This window comes from Mastomys coucha, unplaced genomic scaffold (assembly GCF_008632895.1).
Source record: "Mastomys coucha isolate ucsf_1 unplaced genomic scaffold, UCSF_Mcou_1 pScaffold14, whole genome shotgun sequence".
NCBI classification, from domain to species: Eukaryota; Metazoa; Chordata; class Mammalia; order Rodentia; family Muridae; genus Mastomys; species Mastomys coucha.
This window is the reverse complement of record NW_022196896.1, coordinates 42,661,114-42,681,484: the sequence shown is the minus strand read 5'-3', so window position 1 is coordinate 42,681,484 and position 20,371 is coordinate 42,661,114. Positions and strand designations below refer to the sequence as shown.

At 39.6% G+C, this 20,371-nt stretch overlaps 1 protein-coding gene across 1 annotated transcript in view; it reads right to left on the bottom strand.

Moving 5' to 3' along the window:
- The window catches only part of Xkr9 (XK related 9), a 50,634-nt gene extending 36,096 nt beyond the window's left edge, over window positions 1-14,538 (bottom strand). The window contains exons 1-2 of the mRNA XM_031368797.1: window positions 14,445-14,538; window positions 10,436-11,075 (exon numbers count right to left, since the gene is read on the bottom strand). Coding sequence (XP_031224657.1) covers window positions 10,436-10,707 — 272 coding nt within the window. The 5' untranslated portion in view covers window positions 10,708-11,075; window positions 14,445-14,538. The remainder of the gene's footprint in view (window positions 1-10,435; window positions 11,076-14,444) is intronic.
- Between the last annotated feature and the right edge of the window lie 5,833 nt (window positions 14,539-20,371).

Genomic DNA, 20,371 nt, shown 5'->3' with positions numbered 1-20,371 from the left:
TCTCTCTCTCTCTCTCTCTCTCTCTCTCTCTCTCTCTCTCTTTCTCTCTCTCTCTCTTTTTCTTCACCTCCTCCTCCTCCATGTCCTCCTCTTCTCCTCTCCTTCCTCTCCTTTTCTTCTCTCTATATGACTGGCCTATTTTCTCTTTCCTATAATAAAATATGTCATTTATACATTGCCTGCTTTTTAACTAACACATTAGCCACAGGCCCCAGCAGCAGAGAGCAGCAGCTACAGGCCTCAGCAGGAGAGAGAGACAGCCCCACAGTATCCTGCATGGTAAGTAACATGTAGCATTGATGCTAGTGCTAGCCTTAAATTTCATCTTTTTGAAACTGTTGTTATAGGTGCAAAGGGATAAGGGCTAAGTTGGGGCAGCATAAACCCAACGCTGATCCCACTTTGGGGTTGACAGTGGAAAATGGGGCTGGAAAATTCTAAATGGCCATTTGTCCGCAGCCTTCAAGAGCTGCTTCAGGTGAGAGGGGTAGGGTTTGAAGAATAATTGTTAGAAAACTTTTCATATCAGATAGATTCTTGCTGCCCATGGTTTCAAGAAGAAAGAATTTAGATAAGAGAACCTGGGGAAAAATTGGAGAAGCTCTGAGAACTACTCAGGCCGATAAGATCACCCTCTGCCTCTGGGTGCTCATAAAAGATGCTATTGAGACCTCACAGGCATCAGATAGTGTCCAGAGAAAGCTTGAAGAATTTCAAGAAGAATACCTGCCAGAGAGGACTTTCTCAGAGAAGGGCTCTTTCAACCCTAAATTAGAAAGTCATAGATATACTAATAATGAGCTAACATCAGAGGAGGAAGCTCACTCAGGAAAAGGAGCTGCCAAATGTTATGATTGGCCTCCTTGTGCACCTTCTGCTCCGCCTATGGCCTCTACTGCAGGAGATGCTACCCAGATGGACATGCAACTAAACAAATTAGAGTTTGAAATTAAGCTGCAGAAATTGGCTATTGAGCTACAGGAGCTAAAAAAAGGTGTCAAGTACAGGGATGAGCAGCAATTCTGAGATACACCGATTGCCACTAGAAAGAGCTGTGAGTCAGACTCATGGGAAAGAGCAGGATACATCTGATGTGCTAGGTTTCCCTGTAGTTGAGATAATTGTCCAGCAGAACAATAGAGTCAGACAATATCAAACTTTGGAGTTCAAGATGATAAAAGAATTAAAAACAGCTGTGGCACAGTATGTGCCTACAGCTCCTTTTACACAAGCTTTATTGGATACTGTGATGGAGTCAAATTTAAGGCTCCAATATTGGAAGATTCTATGTAAGGCTACTTTGCCAGGAGGAGATTTCTTACTTGGGAGTTCTGAATGGCGTGAAGCTAGTAAGAGAACTGCCATGATAAATGCTCAGACAGGGAACCCAGATTGGGATACTGAATTGCTTTTATAAGGTCAATATGAAGGCAATGCTAATCAGATTGGGTTCCCTGTTGGAGCATATGCGCAGATAGCAATGGCTGCCCTCCACACTTGAAATCAATTATTGACTAAAGGGGAGCTCAGTGGAAATTTTGCTAGTATTAAGCAGGCTTCTGGTGAACTTTTTCAGGATTTTGTGGATAGGCTACTAAAAGAAGCTAATAGAATTTTTGGAGATTCTCAAGCAGGAAATCCTTTTATTATACAATTGGCTTATGAGAATGCTAGTGCAGCTTGTTGCACCAGTATTCGACCATACAAAGCATGGGCAGACTTAGCTGGGTATATTCGTCTTTGTGCAGAGATTGGGCCTTCATATAATCAGGGGTTGGCCATAGCTGCTGCTTTGCAAGGAACCACTGTGCAAGCAATACTTTCACAGAAATGAGGGAGTAAAGTATATTTTAAATGTGGAGGTTTGGGTCATTTTAAAACTGATTGTCCTAGGAACAGAGGTGCTGCGAATGGGCAATCAGGCTATGCCCCTGGGGTTTGTCCTCGATGCAGGAAGGTTAACCACTGGGCCAGGGAATATAAATCTAAGACAGATATTCAGAGCTGTCCCATGTTGGAAAACTAGCAGAGGGGCCAGCCTCAGCCCCACTCACCCCACCCACAGCGAGCAGCTTATGGGGCCATGAAGCTGCTGCCAGGACAGGGAAATCCATTTTTGAACTTATCAGGACAACCCCAAGAAGTGCAGGATTGAACTTCTGTTCTACCACCCATGTGGTATTAACCCCAGAAATCGGAGTTCAAACCCTGCCTAGAGATTTTTGGACATTTACCTGCAGAAACATGGGGATTTCTTTGTAGATGAAACAGTATTATTGTAAAAGGACTACAGATTTATCCAGGTGTTATAGATAATGATTATGAGGGAGAATAAAATTATGGCTGTTTCCCCTCATGATATTATAACTGTACCTGCTAACCAAAGAATTGCTCAACTTATCTTGGTTCCCTTGCATCTGCTACCTTCCAGATTTTTTAAGAGTGAGAGAGGACAGAGTGGCTTTGGTTCCTCTGATGTATACTGGGTTCAAGCTATTACTAGTAAGAGATGTAACCTTAAATTAATAATTGAAGGAAAAAGCTTTGAAGAATTAACAGATACTGGGGCTGTTGTAACAATTATTAGGGGACAAGATTGGCCTTCAACTTGGCCTTATCTATATATCACTCACCTCCAAGGGATTGGTTATGCCAATAACCCAAAACAAAGCTCTAAACTTCTGACCTGGAGAGATGAGGAGACCAATTCAGGACAAATTAAGCCTTACAGTATGTCAAATTTGCCTATTACCCTCTTGGGGAGAGATCTCTTGTCACAGATGGGTCTTATAATGGGTTGTCCTAATGACACAGTGACTAAGCAGATGCTAGGACAGGATTTTTGCCTGGTCAGGGGCTAGGAAAGAAAGGATAAGGCATTATGACATTTGAAGGTCCTAAGCCTCACTCTAACACTAGAAGCTTGGAGTATTTTCCATAATGGCAACTATCTTGTCTGCATCCCATGCTGATAAAATTCAATGGCTTAATAATATTCCAGTGTGGGTTGATCAGTGGTCTTTGTCTAAAGAAAAAGTAGAAGCCGATTCTCTGCTACTGCAGAAATAATTAGAGGCAGGGCATCTAAGAGATTCTCAGTCTCCAATATTTGTTATCAAGAAAAAATCCGGTAAATGGAAATTGTTACAAGACTTAAGAAAGGTTAATGAAACCACGGTACCTGTGGGAGCTTTACATCCTGGGCTTCCATCTCCAGTAGCTATTCCTAAAGGATATTATAGAATAGTAGTAGATTTGAAAGATTGTTTCTTTATTATTCCCTTGCATCCTGAAGATTGTGAAAGATTTGCCTTCAGTGTTCCTTCTATTAATTTTAAGGAACCTATGAAAAGATATCAATGGACAATTCTTCCTCAGGGCATGTCTAATAGTCCTACCTATGTCAAAAGTTTGTGGCACAAGCCATTCAGCCTGTAAGACAGCAATAGCCAATGATATATATCTTCTATTACATGGATGATGTCTTATTAGAAGGAAAATATCCTCAGGACTTGCTTTTATGCTATAGAGATTTACAACAGCCCTTAGCTGATAAAGGACTGCAAATAGCTCCAGAAAAGGTACACATTCAGGATCCTTATAACTTATTTGGGCTTTAGACTTACAGATCAAGCCATTTTTCCCCAGGAGATAAATTTTCATAGGGACAGTTTTAAAAAAAGCCACCTCTCCCACACTGGGAGGCCATGCCTTGTGTCTGATTTCTAATTTACAACTACATTGAGTGCTTGGGACCTTCCCCAAAACATCCTTAATCCTGTTTGCTCTTAATTTTTGACTTTATATTTTAAGCAGATTGGTTACTTTCATATAAGATCGCCTTTGGCAAGCTCAATCATTGACCATGGCAATTATTCATCGCTATGAAGAAGTGCATTGAGTGCATATTGTGGCTTTGGTCTGAATGGGACAAAGGTGTGCTATGAGGCCAACAGTCAAAGATGGGCCACTGATGTTCTATGACTCTTATCAACCTAAAACAGAGGCATGTGCCTCTGTTAGTGTTCATAATGTTTTAGTGTCCATAATGAACACTAAAAGGCCTATTGTGCAAATAAACACAAGCAATCTGTGTGTGTCTTCCGGGACAGGTAAGAGAGAGTATAGACACAAACCTAAGCCAGATACAGCTGCCACACACCATAATTCCCAGGCAAGACCATGGAGCATATGCCCCAGTCCAGCTAATTCTTAATAAATTAAAAGGGAGGAATTGTGCCCTTCCCCCAAACCTTGAAGTGGGCTGAATCAGACCTCGTTTTACCAGTCGCCTAGCCCATTGTCCTGCCACACCTATAGCTTCCTGCAAGAAGCAGCCACCTGCTAAGCAGCTGTGCCTGTTTTTCTGATGAAATCCTGGCAAAACAATGAGATCCTGGCAAAGTGGGGGATGGGTTCCCCCCCTTAAATTCAGACTTAAGAATTAAACATTGGGGCTGGCTAGATGGCTTGGCGGATAAGAGCACTGACTGCTCTTCCGGATGTCCTGAGTTCAATTCCCAGCAACCACATGGTGGCTCACAACCACCCATAATGATATCTGATGGTGCCCTTTTCTGGGGTGTCTGAAGCCAGCTACAGTGTATTATGCCCAAGCAAGCGGGGCCGTCCTTAGTTCAATTCCCAGCAGCCACATGATGGCTCATGACCATCTATGCAGCTACAGTGTACTCATACACATAAAAAATAAGTAAATAAATCTTAAAAAAAAAAAAAAGAATTAAACATTGGGCCTTGATCAGAAACTTTGTCTTGGTCTCATTCCTCTCTCATTGGTCCTTCCCATCCATCCGTGGCTGCTGGAAGCTACAATATGACACAAAGTTAGAAGAGGTACTCTTCAAGAAAAGGAAGGAAAGGGTCAAAGGTGAAAGGGGTGGAAATAAAAGAAAGATGTAAAAGGCAAAAATCACACATGTTCTCCTATGTGTGAAAATTCAAAGCATATGAAAGTCATAAAAACAGAAATAATACTACTTCAATAGAAGAAGGAGATAAGGAAGAAGTACAAGAGAGGGTGGTAGAGGGCAGATGTATGTGAGTAAAGTACAATATACATGGATGAGTACATCCTAATGGAATGCACTAGATTACAAACTGATGAGAAAGAGCAACATAAAAAGAAACCTCTTAAAGCCCAGTGCTCGTGCCTTTTGACCTCATATGATTACATGACTCATTGATCCTCTTGCTTCACATCCCATCTTATCTGCTGTATATCTATTTACACATCAGCACCAACCTCTACTCCATTTCTTTTCCCCTAATTGAGATTGTGAACTTCCAGAACTGACTGAAGTACTATTTTCCCGGGTCCCCTAAAACCAGAAGACTTCTTTCTCATTTTATGATTTGTCTTTCTCAAGCAAAGTAACTATTAAGTTAAACTACTGTATTAGTGGATCTGGAAAATTCTGGCAGTACAGCAGTGACTCAAAGAAACAGCAATAGCACCGAGCTTTGTGCTATCTTCAAATAAGAACCTTTGTACTTTTGCTCATCTGACTATGCTTTGTGCTATCTTCAAATAAGAACCTTTGTACTTTTGCTCATCTGACTACTCATCTCCAAAATATAAACATGTCTGTTTGGATTAAAGAATAACAATGTTGGTTAAAATCTCTCCAGTCTCACACAGCAGCCAGCTTGTAGGAACCCTGCCCCCCTCCTACCCTGACTCTATTCACTCAAAACTCCACCTCTTGGTGCTGACCCAGACTGACTCTGCACCTCTCACCCCTGTCTCTCCAGCCTGTCTGCAAGAGCCTCTCCTCCACAACACCTCCATTCCCTGAGAATCCCTCTTGGTGCTGGCTTAATCCACACACACACACACACACTTTCCTATAGCCCCTCCCATCTCCACTCCTTTCAGTCACCTACGAACTTGCCAAAGCACTATATTCCAGGGATCAGGCAGCTACAACATCTGCCTAAGATCCAGAGACAGCAACAGCAACTGAAGACCCCACCCAACGATAAAAAAAAAACCAGACATCAACATCAAGAAATACCTCAAACATAACAACTCAAGATTCCTAGACCTGATGTAAAACACAGCATGAACAGCCATTACAGGATGTCTCCACCAGAAGACAGTAAGATTATTACTGCAGGCCCTGAGAAATGCAATATAGCTGAAGCACAAGAAAAGGACTTCAAAATAGCAATTATGAATGTGCTTAAGGAGTGTAACAAGGATATGGCTAAATTCCTTTATGATGTTCGTGAAAACACAACAGTTGAATAAAAGAATGAAATCAATTCAAGACCTGAGAGTAGAATTTAACAAAGAAATAGAGTCACTAAAGAAACCAAACTGAAATAAAACCAGAAATCAAAATGCGCTCTCTCTCTCTCTCTCTCTCTCTCTCTCTCTCTCTCTCTCTCTCTCTCTCTCTCTCTCTCCCTCTCTCTCTCCCCTGCTGCCTTTGGACATGTAGAACTCTCAGCTACCAGATCTGCCTGTATACTGCCATGTTCCCTACCATAAAAATAATACACTAAACCATTGAAATTGTAAGCAAACCCCAGTTAAATGCTTTTCTTTATAAGAGTTGTCATGATCTTGGTGTCTCTTCACAAAAATGGAACGCTAGATAAGACACCAACAAAGTACAAGACAGAAAAGAGAATCTTGAGTGTTGAAGACAAGTTAAAGGATACGGAGAGCTCAATCAAAGAAAATGGTAATCTAAAAAGAAAAAGAAAAAAGAAAAAGAAAAAAAAAGCAGGTTTAAAACATCCAGGAAATCTAGAACACAATGAAAAGACCAAATCTGTGACGGCAGGGGGAGGTGAAGTAAGGAAAAGAATCCCATCAAAGTAAAAAAATTTTAACAAAATCATAGAAGAAAATTTCCCCAAACTAAACAAGAAAATACTTATTAAGGTGCAAGATGTACACAGAGCACCAAATAGATAGGACCAGAAAAACAATTTTCCGTGACACATAATAATGAAAACACTAAATGTACAGAACAACAACAACAAAAAGGAGATTAAAATCTCTAAGGGAAAAAGAACAAGAAACATATAAAGGCAGAACAACTAGAATAACACCTGGCTTCTCAATAGAAATTCTAAAAGCCAGAAGGGCTGTGGAACAATGAACTATGCCAGGAAACTTGGTAAGGTTGAGTCGGTTCAGACACCCCCAACACCCAGGCACCCACCTGAGACAGTAGGCATCTCCCTGCTCCCCACCAGGTTCCCGGCCCAGAACATGTGAGTCCACTACCCACATTGATCACTTAGCCCAGAACAGAGTTCTCCACTTTAATAATATATCTAGAGGCCCTGAGGGTTTAACTAATAAGCTTCCCTTCCCTGACATTCCTTCCTGTCAAAGTCCACCCTGAGAAGGTTACTGTACTGGCTGGTTTTGTGTGCCAACTTGACACAGGCTGGAGTTATCTCAGAGAAGGGAGCTTCAATTGGGGAAGTGCCTCCATGAGATCCAGCTGTGGGGCATTTTCTCAATTAGTGATCAAGGGGGTAGGGCCCCTTGTGGGTGGTGCCATCCCTGGGCTGGAAGTCTTGGGTTCTATAAGAGAGCAGGCTGAGCAAGCCAGGAAAAGCAAGCCAGTAAGGAACATCTCTCCATGGCCTCTGCATCAGCTCCTGCTTCCTGACCTGCTTGAGTTCCAGTCCTGACTTCCTCTGGTGATCAACAGCAATGTGGAAGTAAGCTCAATAAACCCTTTCCTCCCCAACTTGCTTCTTGGTCATGATGTTTGTGCAGGAATAGAAACCCTGACTAAGACAGTTACCATCTATTTTCCATGATGAGCAGTCAATAAATAGTATAGGTAAACAGGGACTGTCTCTTTCATCAAGAACTACTATGGGGAGCATGGAGAATACTTTCACCTACAGCCTAAGTCTCCGGCAGAAGGCCCTTCTGCACTCCCAGACAACCACCGCTAAGCTAAGGACTTTCATCAATGAGATAAACTGCAATATCCCCCCCAGCCCCGGCCTGAGGCTCATCCTTAGGCCACTGGCCCACTTGTTCCCAACTCCCTGAGACTCAGTAGCATCTAGATGTCCAGGAGTTTGGAAGCCCATGGCCCCAGGATCCTCATCGGAGGCCCTTGGACCCCCAACCCTGTGTTCCCAAATCCATGCAGTTTCCAGTGGCAACTCAAGTTGATAGAAGAAACTACTGCAGCTTTAATCACACATGGACCCTCATGTACTGATAGTGGGAAACAGCAGTACCCCATTCTGGCCAACAGGAAGGTCATCCAGACATCACTAAACAGAAAAATGCTGGAGATAGCTAGCATCATAAATCAAATAGACCTAACAGATATTACAGAACATTTCACCCAGACACAAAAGGACATATCTTCTTTTCAGCACCTCATGGAACTTTCTCAAATTGAAAATATCAAAAAGATTGTCCACCATGAGATTCATCCAAGAGATACAGGAATAGTCAGCATACCTAAATCAATAGACATAATCCATTTCAGAAACAGACTGAAAGGTAAAAATAATATGATTATTTCACTAGATGCAGAAAGGGCCTTTGACAAAAAGCAACGACCCTTCATGATACAACTACAACAACAACAATAAAACCTAAAAACTCCATCAGGAAATTTTTTACAGCTGATAAACACTTTCAGCAAGGTAGCTGGATATAGATATACAAAACTCAGTAGCCTTACTATATACAAATGACAAAAACAAAACAAAAACAGAGAAAGAAATCCGAGAAGCAAGGTACACCTTGGGATAGCATTAAGAAAACAAACAAAAGATTTGTATAGTAAAAACTTTAGGACATTGAAGAAAGAAATTGAAGAAGACATCACAATATAGAAAAGTCTCCCATGTTCATGGATTGGTAGGATGAATATTACAAAAATGATCATTCTACCAAGTGAATTCTACATATTCAACATAATCCCCATTAAAATTACAGTCCAACTCTTTACAGGAACTAAACTACTTTTAGTTTTATATGAAAACATACACATACATAAAGATAGCTAGGACAACCCTGAATAATAAAATAATGTCTGCAGGTATCACTAAGATTTCAAGTTGTAGAACAGAGCTATAAGTAATAAAAACAACATTGTATTGGAATAAAAACAGACATGTTGATCAATGGAATCAAACTGAAGACCCAAATACAAATCCACAGACTTATGATTTTTGACAAAGAAGCCAAAAAGCACACTGAAGGAAAAGCAGCATCTTAAACAAATGGTGCTGGTCCGAGTAGATGGCTGTATGTAAACAAATGGTGCTGGTCCGAGTGTATGTAAACAAATGGTGCTGGTCCGAGTGTATGTAAACAAATGGTGCTGGTCCGAGTAGATGGCTGTATGTAAACAAATGGTGCTGGTCCGAGTGTATGTAAACAAATGGTGTTGGTCCGAGTAGATGGCTGTATGTAAACAAATGGTGCTGGTCTGAGTGTATGTAAACAAATTCAAAGAGATCTTTGTTTGTCACCCTGCACAAAATTCAACTCCAAATGGGCCAAGAACCGAAACATAAGATCAGGTGCTGTGAATATGATAAAAAAGAATGTGGGACATAGTCTTGAACTCATTTGCCCAGGGAAGGTCTTCCTGAACAGATAGCATAAGCACTAAGACCAACAACTAATAAATGGGGCATCATGAAGCTAAAACTCTGTATGGCAAATAGTGAACACCATCTTTCAGGCAAAGTAGCAGACTACAGAAAGGGAAAAGGTCTTTACAAATTATGCACAGCTGATAAAGGATTAAAATCTAAATTGTATAAAGAACTAAAAACCAACCATCAAGAAAACAAATAACCAAATTTAAAAATAATAGAGAGAAGTAACCAGAGAGTTCTCAAAGATGAAACACACATGGCTGAGAAGCACAGGTGAGCATTCTTAGCCATCAGGAAAGTATAAATGAAAAGTACTTGGAGATTTCACTTTTCACCAGTCAGAATGGCCAATATCAGCAAAACAAATGGCTGCACATACTGCCAAGGATGTGAGAGAAGAAAAACCCTCCTCCATTGCCAGAGGAAGTGCAAAGTTGTATCCACTATAGAAACCAGTAGTGTGGTGGCTCCTCAGGAAGCTGAGCATAAGCCTACCTAGAGTTCTGCTGTACCACTCTTGGGCATATACCCAAAGCACGCTTCATCCCACATCAGAGATACTTAACCCTGTCATACAAACCACTACAGAGAGGAAAGGGGGTAGGGTGTACAAAGAGAAGACTCTGTTAATGAATCTAGAAAAGGTCTTTGAGTTCAGTAATGATTTATATTAAAACTAATGCTTTAGAAGCAATTAGTATGTGTTCTTCTTCCAAATAAGGAGCCTTGCACACTTGACTATTTAAATTTAAAAACAGACCTTCTGACTGGATATAATGGCAGTGCTAGGGATTTGACATGCACTCACCTTGTGAAAACTCCTCCTTGCAAGCAATGAAGTAGAAGAAAATAATGTTCATTTTTTCGTCCTGCTTTCTCTAAGTCAGCCTTCAACCATGAGTAGCTAAAACAATGGACTATGAGTGTTCCACAAAGCACAAAGCTCAAGGTTAAAACACCAAAAACATATTGTCCATCATGGAAGTATTTAACAGATAGGACGATGTCTGCAACTAAATCAGTTACATAGATTACAATGCCCAAAACTGACATCATAAAATTGCACTTGGTGTATTTCATTATGAAGGACTGTGGCTCTTGCCTCGCTATTCCTTTTCAGATACAAAACTAGGGGGAAATGCCACGGTGGATACTAGTGTATCTTTTTGGTTAGCATTGGGTTGTAATTTCTACACTGAGCCTAATTAGTGAAAGGAATACGGAGATATAGTTCAGTGACAGAGTATTTATCTAACATTCATACATTCCTATATTCAGTCCCTAGCACCAAAAATAAATAAATAAATATTATGAAATTGGAACACTAAAACAAAAGTGAATAACTTTAACTTCCTTTAAAAAAAAAATCTCTACTCCAGACGCAGTGGTACAAGAAGGCCTTGCTGTATCTTCTCCTCCGCTGTGATCTTCATTACAGGTAACAATGTCTGAAACAGAGGAAAACCATGTCATTAACTCTTGAATATAAAGCCTGGCCCATGGTGTTATCAAGATCCCATATTTCTAAATATAATATCTGTACTAAATATACTTCTTATATTTGGAAAAGTCAAGTCTCAAAAATATAATCATTGTTGATAATGTCATCTCAAACTCAAGTACTTACCATTTAAAACTACGTCTTCTCATGGGATATTTATTACAGGACCATTTCTACTGGCCAAAAAAGACCTGCAAACAACCTAAATGTTACCTGATTCCAAATCACACTACAGAGCCATAGTAGCAAACACAGCATACCTTTGGCACAAAAAATACATGTATACCAATGGGTCAGATTAGAGGACCAGAAATAAGCCCACATAGCCACAGCAGCTGGATCCTTCACAAGTGCCAGAAGCATGCATGAGGGAAAAGACAGCCTATTTGAGATATGGTGTTGGGGGTCTGGATGTCCAAACATAGAAGAATGAAATTAGATTCCTATCTCTCACCTTCAAAGATCAGTTCAAAATTAATCAAAGACCTTAATGAAAGGCTTGAAACTTTAAAATAAACAGAACTTAGGAAGAGAAGCTGAAAATACAGGCTCAGGAAAAACTCTGTAAAAAGGATTCCAACAACTAAGGAAATAATAGCAAGAATCATCAAGAAAATAGCCATTTGATTGTCACCTAGATTATACACACACACACACACACACACACACACACACACACACACGCGCGCGTGTGTATACTTCTAAACACTGAAACAACAACAAATTATCTAACCAATGGACAAGTGAATTGAACAGATACCTCTCAAAATAACAAATAAAACTAGTCAATAAACATTTTAAATATGTTTATTTATGGAAACACTAACAAACATTCATCCAAACGACACTGACTGGCTAGAGAGAGAGTTCAGCCGTAAGAACGGCATTGCTGCTCAGGTACAGGATCTGAGTTTGATTCCCAGCACCCCCAGTTCCCGACACTCAGATCAAGCAATTGGCAACTGCTTGTCAACTTCAGTTCCAGGGAATGTAATATTCTTACTTCATGGTACACATTCTGATTTGTGCAAATATAACACACACACACACACACACACATAATTAAAAATAAAGAATAGATCTGAAATAACTACATTGAGAGTCCACCTCATTCAATCAGAGCATTAAATCATCAGGGTGTGGCATGAAAGAAAGCTTTATGTACTGTGAGTATGGATATGAATTTCTGTAGTCACTACAGAAGTCAGGATGGAGGTTTCCCATCTAGGTCTCAGCATAGATGTCTACCAGTGAGTGAATAGATAAAGAAGATGTGCAATAACTATTCACTAGTTGCCATTTGCAAGAAAATGAGTGAAGTTGCAGATTGTCATGTTAAATTAAAGCAGCCTCAGAAAGACAAACATGGCACATTTTGTCTCATGTACAGAATCCAGACTTTAAAACAATACTGGAAAGCAAAAGGAGTTCTACTGGAAAGAAAAAAGGACAATGGGAAAGGCAAGGTGGAAAAAGGAAGTGTTCATGGGAGTAGATTAGATTGACGTATATGATATGCATGCATAAGAACAGCACTAATGTCTGTAAATTAGAGACAACTATTTATTTATAATCTCATTAGGTCATTTTTATTCCCACATACACAAATCTGAAATAAGTAGACTAAAAGACAGGGCATCAGATATTTTCATTCTTCCTATTGTTAAAAATAATCTCCTCTTAGGTATCATTTCTTTATAATAAATATAAAATAATAAATATAATAAATTTATAATATGTAATATACATGATAATAAATATAAGACATTAAAAGGTATCAAAATACATTTAATAACAGAATAACAGCTATATAAATTCATATTATCCATTTTACCTAGAAATTCCACGTAGGATTCCAACCTAGAGTTATGTTTATAAATAAGCAAGATGGCTCAGCGGGTAAGAGCACTGACTGCTCTTCCAAAGGTCCTGAGTTCAAATCCCAGCAACCACATGGTGGCTCACAACCACCCGTAATGAGATCTGACACCCTCTTCTGGTATGTCTGAAGACAGCTACAGTGTATTTACCTATAATAATAAATAAACCTTAAATAAATAAATAAATAAATAAATAGGCAGAGAGATATATACTCTTGTATAATCAAAATAAATAAATAAATAAAATAAAATTGAAAGTTACCTAAATGAGAGGCCTGGTTCAAGAACTGTGACACTTATTTATAGTCAAATGATGGAATCTTAAAGAAGAATAGGAATTTTGTTTGAGATACTGAGATAGAGGATATGGCAAAGAAACCACCATTGAAGGAGAGAGCATCTCCAGAAAGCTCTTGCCAGCACCTAGACCCTGGACTTCAATCTCTAAAACTGTGATAAAATGAATTATAATCTGATGAGTCTGTGGTGTTCTACCTGTGAACCACAGGAACTGGCACGCTGTTCTCTATAAAAAACACTCAGTCTGTCACGGCCGGGGAGCGAAGGATTACAAAAATGCACACATACAAACTACTGCCTACTGATCTATGTCCTTTTCCCACTTATAAGCATTTTGTTTAAGAATCTACAGAATAATCCTGGACGGTATTTTACTCTACCTATAAAACACAAGTAAAAATCTTTAATTCATTTTTCAGACTCTTCCAGCAAAACTATAATCAGGTGATTTCAGAATATTCAAACCAAAATACAATAGTTGAGCTGAAATACACATAGAACTTTTAATGTAAGTAACTTACTTAAGATTATAGCCTAATATACCAAAGGAGTCTGTGTATATATTTATCAATCATCCATAAAACAAAACTCTCTTTGCCTGATGTGATTAAGTAAAACCACAGCAGTTTTTCATTAACATTTCACAAGGTAAAGTCATTTCTAAGAATCAGAAGCTGAATTCTCACCAGAACTTAATAGATTTGTTAATATAACAATGTCCATATTCTTAGTTTGTTCAGACAGAACATAATTCCAACAGGAACTAAGTCTATACAATAAAAAATGCAGCCAGCATCCAGATACCACACAGCTCTCTGAATAACTACACAGTTTTATAACTTGTATTACAGATCATTCATCTTTACCTCCACAGTTGATCACTGTTCTCATACCACCCGAGTAAAAGTAACACCACTTACAAAATGTGGCTTCTACCTACTCCCAGACTTAGTAAGACAGTTCAGTGCATTTCACTGAAGAACAGCCCAGCTATATGGCTAGCTGGCTGCCAGCCAAAATATATAATCTTTGCCCTAGTACACGATTGTTCTTCAGTAAAGCAGATATTTAAAAGAAACTAAAACTGGGAAAGTTTCACTTAATCAACCAAACAACTCATGTAAAACTAGACTTACTTGTGACAAATATAAAAGCCTTTTTTAACTCAACGACCTTCTGGAAATCTTCAGCTTATGAGCTTCATTTCTCCACTGTCACCTCTTCAGGATCAGATACTAAAATGAAACCAAAGTCACCTGTTAGTCACATGGCCCGCTCTACCTGTTGATAAGTGCCTGTACAACTCGATGACAGTGCACCTCTTACACTTCGTCTCACAGAGGAGACCAAGCATGTGTCCTTTAACATATTTACCACTTAATAGCTAAGGAAATAGAATTTAGGGAATTCAAAATAAAATAAAATACCTGGAAGCAAACCTGACCAAGGAACTAAAACTGAACGAACTCTACAATTAAGACATAAAGACAGTGGAAGATGGACAGAGTGTTCATGCTCATGGACAGGCAGATCTAACTGTGAAAGTGACTATATTAACCAAAAATGATCTACAAATTCAATGTACTCCCATCCAAGGCCCAGTGGCCTCTTCACAGAATTAGGTAAAAGTCCTAAAATTCACATAGAAGCACAAAGGGTAACATATAGTTAAAGCAAAAAGAATAATGCTAGAGGTATCACAAAATCCGATCTCAAATTACATCAAGGTCATAATAGTAACACACACATACAGTATGGTGTGAGCACAAAAAATAGGCATTCAGACCAATGATAAGAGTAGATGACCTCGGAATAAACCTACAGTTACAGTATAACTTTGTAGGGGGAGGAGCTGATATGCCAGTAAAGATGCCAGTAAAGAAGTCAATCGCTGGGCGAAGACACAGAGGCAGGTTTTCCAGGTCCTGAGAGGAAGAGGAGGAGACCAGATAGAGAAAGGGCTTTGGGGCCAGGCTTTGGCAGGAGAAAGCACAGATACCATGTAGGCCTGGGGGCATATAGAATAGCTGATAAGTTTAGAGCAATCGATTCTGAGCCCAGCAGGTTGTACCATTTGGCCGATTTTAAATATTAAGATTGTCTAGTGTTTTTCATTCATGACAATTCAGGTGGGCAAAAGAGAGTCACACCATGTGGCAGTTGTGGGAAGTCGGCAGAGCCTGCCACGGGGGTGGATGGTCAGTGTAGAGCGATCACTTCCCAGTATTTATGGCGAAAGCGTTAGCTAGACGTGGGGGCTGAGTAGACTGGAGGCTGCTGATCCGAGAGCCTAGCTGTGGCAAGCGTATTTTAAATTTACACACAACATAACTTCGAGAAAAGACAGTCTCTTTAACAATGGTGCTGAGAAAATTGGATTTCCACAAATAGATGGATGAAACTATGAAGTCATCAACTCTGGAACTCTGAGACAAATGGCCGAGGTGCCTGTTTGACTAGTGCTCCTCGGTCCCAATCTATTACAGGATATGGCTAGCATATCCCGCACACACACACACACACACACACACACACACACACACACACACACACACACACTCCAGCCATTTTGGTTACCTACCTTCATTCGTATTTTTGGCCTTCTAATGGCTACACCTGATTCTACTCTCTTCCCTCCCTTTCCCTCCCCTTCCCCTCCCCTTCTCCCCACATGGCCCAGCTCAGTCTGATTATGTCCATTCTGGCCTGACTATGGCTATGCCCTCACATATCTACAATAAACTTTCTCCTCTACCATACCTAGAAGCAGCCATGTCCTTTCCTTTCCTTATTATTTCTTTTTTCATTCAGAAGCTAGATACATATTTTTCACTCTGTACTAAAATTAATTAAAAGTAGATTAAAGATCTTAATATAAGACCTGAAACCTTTAAACTTCTAGAGGAAATCATATGTAATACACTTCAAGATTTAGGCAGAGGTAAGGATTTTCTGAACTGAATTTAAAAAGAAATAAACCCAAGAATTGACAAATTAGGTTCCATGCCATTAAGGGTCGTCTCCACAGCAAAGAAACTAATTGCCACACTAAAAAATACTGTGTAGGGAAGAGAAAATTACCAACTATACATCAAACATATATATACACACCAAATCATGCTAATGAATTTAACAGAAACTTCTCAAAAGAGAAAATACAAATGGTTAATAAACATTTCAAACATATTCAAGAGTCTTAGTCATCAGGAAATACAAATTAAAATGTTGTAAGATTCCACTTCAGTCCAGTCAGAAATGAGCACACCAAGAAAACAAATACAAGAAAAAAACTACAAGTGCTGGGGAAGATGTGGGGGGAAGGGGACTCTTACTTGTTCCTAGTGGATATATGAAGTTGTCCAGCCACAATGGAATCAGTATAGAAGCTCCTCAAAAATTACCATATGCCTCAAGCATGCAATTGTCAGGTATGTAAACTGAAGGAATCTAAGTCCACACACCACAGACATATTCGCATTGTTTTTTTTAAGTTTTATTGAATTATGATGAGAAAAGTTACGATTCCAATTTATCTGAATTTGTTACCAGTTAAAAATATATTTTAAGTAAATAGAATTAAATCACATTCTTGTTTTCCTTTTGTACCCCAACTCCTTCCAGAGAAGGAGTATTTGTATTTAGTAGAGCTTAAATCTTGGCTCTTACTGTGCTAACTTGATACAAGAGTTACAAATGTCAAGCAAAGCATTCAGTCTCACTCTTTGTTGTTCTCTTACAAGGCACCTCCCATTTTAATTGTCTATATTTCTTTTGGGTATATAAATACTTTTAAAATATATAAGCTGTTCTGAAAACCATAGTACAGTATAAAAACATGAAATAAAAAATACTAATAGAGAGGCTGAGATAGGAGAAGCAAGATCTCAAGACCCTTATGTTGTACACAGTAAGATATTGTCATGAACAAACAAGCTGAAAGTGTATATAGATTGTACAATATTGGACCTATTTCTCCAATTACCAAATGAGAGAGACCATTGAATGACAATCAACAAATTTCTAGTTCCTCATATTTTTAGATTTCAATTGATTAGGATATGTTGGTAATATTAATTTTCATATTAAGATATTAAGAAAAAGTAATTGTCACTTCCTGTTGTTTTTATTGTAAGAGGTAGAATTAGGTTTGTGTGGGTTTGTTGAAAGATTACTTTCTTGCTTTTTCTAGGGTGTAGCTTTGCTCCTTATGTTGATGCTTTCCATCTATTATCCTTTGTAGGGCTGGATTTGTGGAAGGATAGCGTGTAAATTTTGTTTTGTCATGGAATATCTTGTTTTCTCCATCTATGGTAATTGAGAGTTTTGCTGAGTATAGTAGCCTGGACTGGCATTTGTGTTCTTGTCAGATCTGTATGACATCTGCCCAGGATCTTCTAGCTTTCATAGTCTCTGGTGAGAAGTCTGGTGTAATTCTGATAGGCCTGTCTTTATAGGTTACTTGACCTTTTCTCCTTACTACTTTTAAAATTCTTTCTTTGTTTAGTGCATTTGCTGTTCTGATTATGATGTAGCGGGAGGAATTTCTTTTCTGGTCCAGTCTATTTGAAGTTCTATAGGCTTCTTATATGTTCGTGGGCATCTCTTTCTTTAGGTTAGGGAAGTTTTCTTCTATAATTTTGTTGAAGATATTTACTGGCCCCATTACATTGGGAGTCTTCACTCTCTTCTATACCAGTTATCCTTAGGTTTGGTCTTCTCATTGCATCCTGGATTTCCTGGATGTTTTGGGTTAGGAGCTTTTTGCTTTTTGCATTTTCTTTGACTGTTGTGTCAATGTTTTCTATGGTGTCTTCTGCCCCTGAGATTCTCTCTTCTATCTCTTGTATTCTGTTGGTGATGCTTGTATCTATGATTCCTGATTTCTTTCCTAGCTTTTGTATCTCCAGGGTTGTCTCTCTTTCTGATTTCTTTATTGTTTCTATTTCCAGTTTTAGATTCTGGATAGTTTTGTTCATTTCCTTCACCTGTTTGATTGTGTTTTCCTGTAGTTCTTTAAGGGATTTTTGTGTTTCCTCTTAAAGGGCTTCTAGCTGTTTACCTGTGTTCTTCTGTATATCTTTGAGGGTGCTCTTTATGTCTTTCTTAAAGTCCTATATCATCACCATGAGAAGTGATTTCATATCTGAATCTTGCTTTTCCTGTGTGATGGTGTGTCCAGGACTTGCTATGGTGGGAGTATTGGGCTCTGATGATGCCAAGTAACCTTGGTTTGTGTTGCTTATATTCTTACACTTGCCCTGCATCATCTGGTTATCTCTAGTACTACCTGCCCTTGCTAAATCTGACTGGAGCCTGTCCTTCCTGTGATCCTGGTTGTGTCAGAACTCCTCAGAGTCAAGCTGTCTCTGTGATCCTATGATTCTGGGATCCTCTGACCCTGGATTTGTTAGAACACCTGGGAGTGGAGCTTCCTCTGGGTATTTTGGGAATGACTGCAGAGATTGCGCCCAAGGTCTGCTCGGGGCACCAGCAGGCCCAGACAGACCAGAAGCAACCAGAGCCACTGGGCTGGTGGAGTTCCTGTTGGCCTGGGTCCTGCTGGTCCCAATTACTCCTGGTAATCGTATGTTTTTATTAGTTACTTTTATATTGCTTTACCTTATATAATAAGACATTATGGCCAAGACAACTTATAAAAGAAGGTACTTAATTGGGGTTACAGTTTCAGAAGGTTAGAGTCTATCATAGCAGAGTGATGGCATGGCGACAGGTGGCAGGAGCAGCAGCTAAGAGTTCTCATCTCAATCCACAAACAGGAGGCAGAGAAACTGAGAATGACATGAGTCCTTTGGATGTTTAAAGTCCAACTTCAGTGACATACCTACACCAACAAGGCCACGCCTTCTAATCATTCACAAACAGTTCCACCAACCATGGGCCAGGTATTCAAACATACAAGCCTCTGAAGGAAGTTCTCATTCAAATCACCACATTCTACTTCCTGGACCTCATAGACTCCTACCACATCTTAATACAAAATGTATTTGGACCAACTTGAAAAATCCTCTAGTCTTTCATAGTCTCAAATAATGTTTAAAATTCAAAACCCAAAGTCCAACATCTCTTCTGAGACTCTGTAAGGTCAAAGAGCAAAAGCAAATTACATACAGATTAAAATACAGGATACACATTACAATTCAAAAAGGGAAATGCTGGGGACCAGTAAGGAAGTACTGGGTCAAAGGAAGACCAAAACCTATCAGGGAACATTCCAACTCCTGGAGCAGTATGTCTGATGTCAAGGGGCTTAGATCACTGTTTCTCCAGCTTTGTTACTAGCAATATACTTTTCTCTCTGTAGGGTGGTCCATTCCCTGCCTACAGCTGCTTTGGCAGGTGTCTTGTGACTCTGGCATCTTCTCCATCTTGAGGATCTCCAATGCTCCACTCAATTGCCTTTTAGACCCTCCATATGCAGGGACTCCTATGCCACTAGCTTGGCCTCAGCATCTCTCTGAAAACATGTATGAAGATTCCATGACCCCTTTTTCTAGTATATCCTTCAAGGCTCTAATGTACATCACTTGGCTGACACTGCTAAGGTTGGCTGCCAAACTGGGGAGAACCCTTGGTCCCCTTGAATCACATTTGCAGCAGCTTTGGTCTGTTGCTGCTCTTTAGAAGAACATTCCTTAGGCCTTTTCCTTTCACAAATGAGTCTTAGCTGTGGCTTCTTGACCTGAGGACACCCTCCCTTTCTTCTAATAGGGATCAGGCCTCTCCTCAGTCTTATCTCTTTCAGCACAAACCGTAGGTTCAACATTGAATCTCCTGGTGCTCATTTTCTCTTCAAACTCTACGTTTTGTGTGTCTTTTTGTCTCAATTTCTTTTTGTGTTGTATACCTACTGTGATGGTTTGCATATGCTCAGCCAAGGGAGCGGCACTATTAGAGGGTGTGGTCCTGTTGCAGTAGGTGTGGCCTTGTTGGAGTAGGTGTGTTCTTGTTAAAGTAGGTGTGCCACTAGGTGTGGTCTTTAAGATCCTCACCCTAGATGCCTGGAAGTCAGTACTCTGCTAGCACCCTTCAGATGAAGATACCA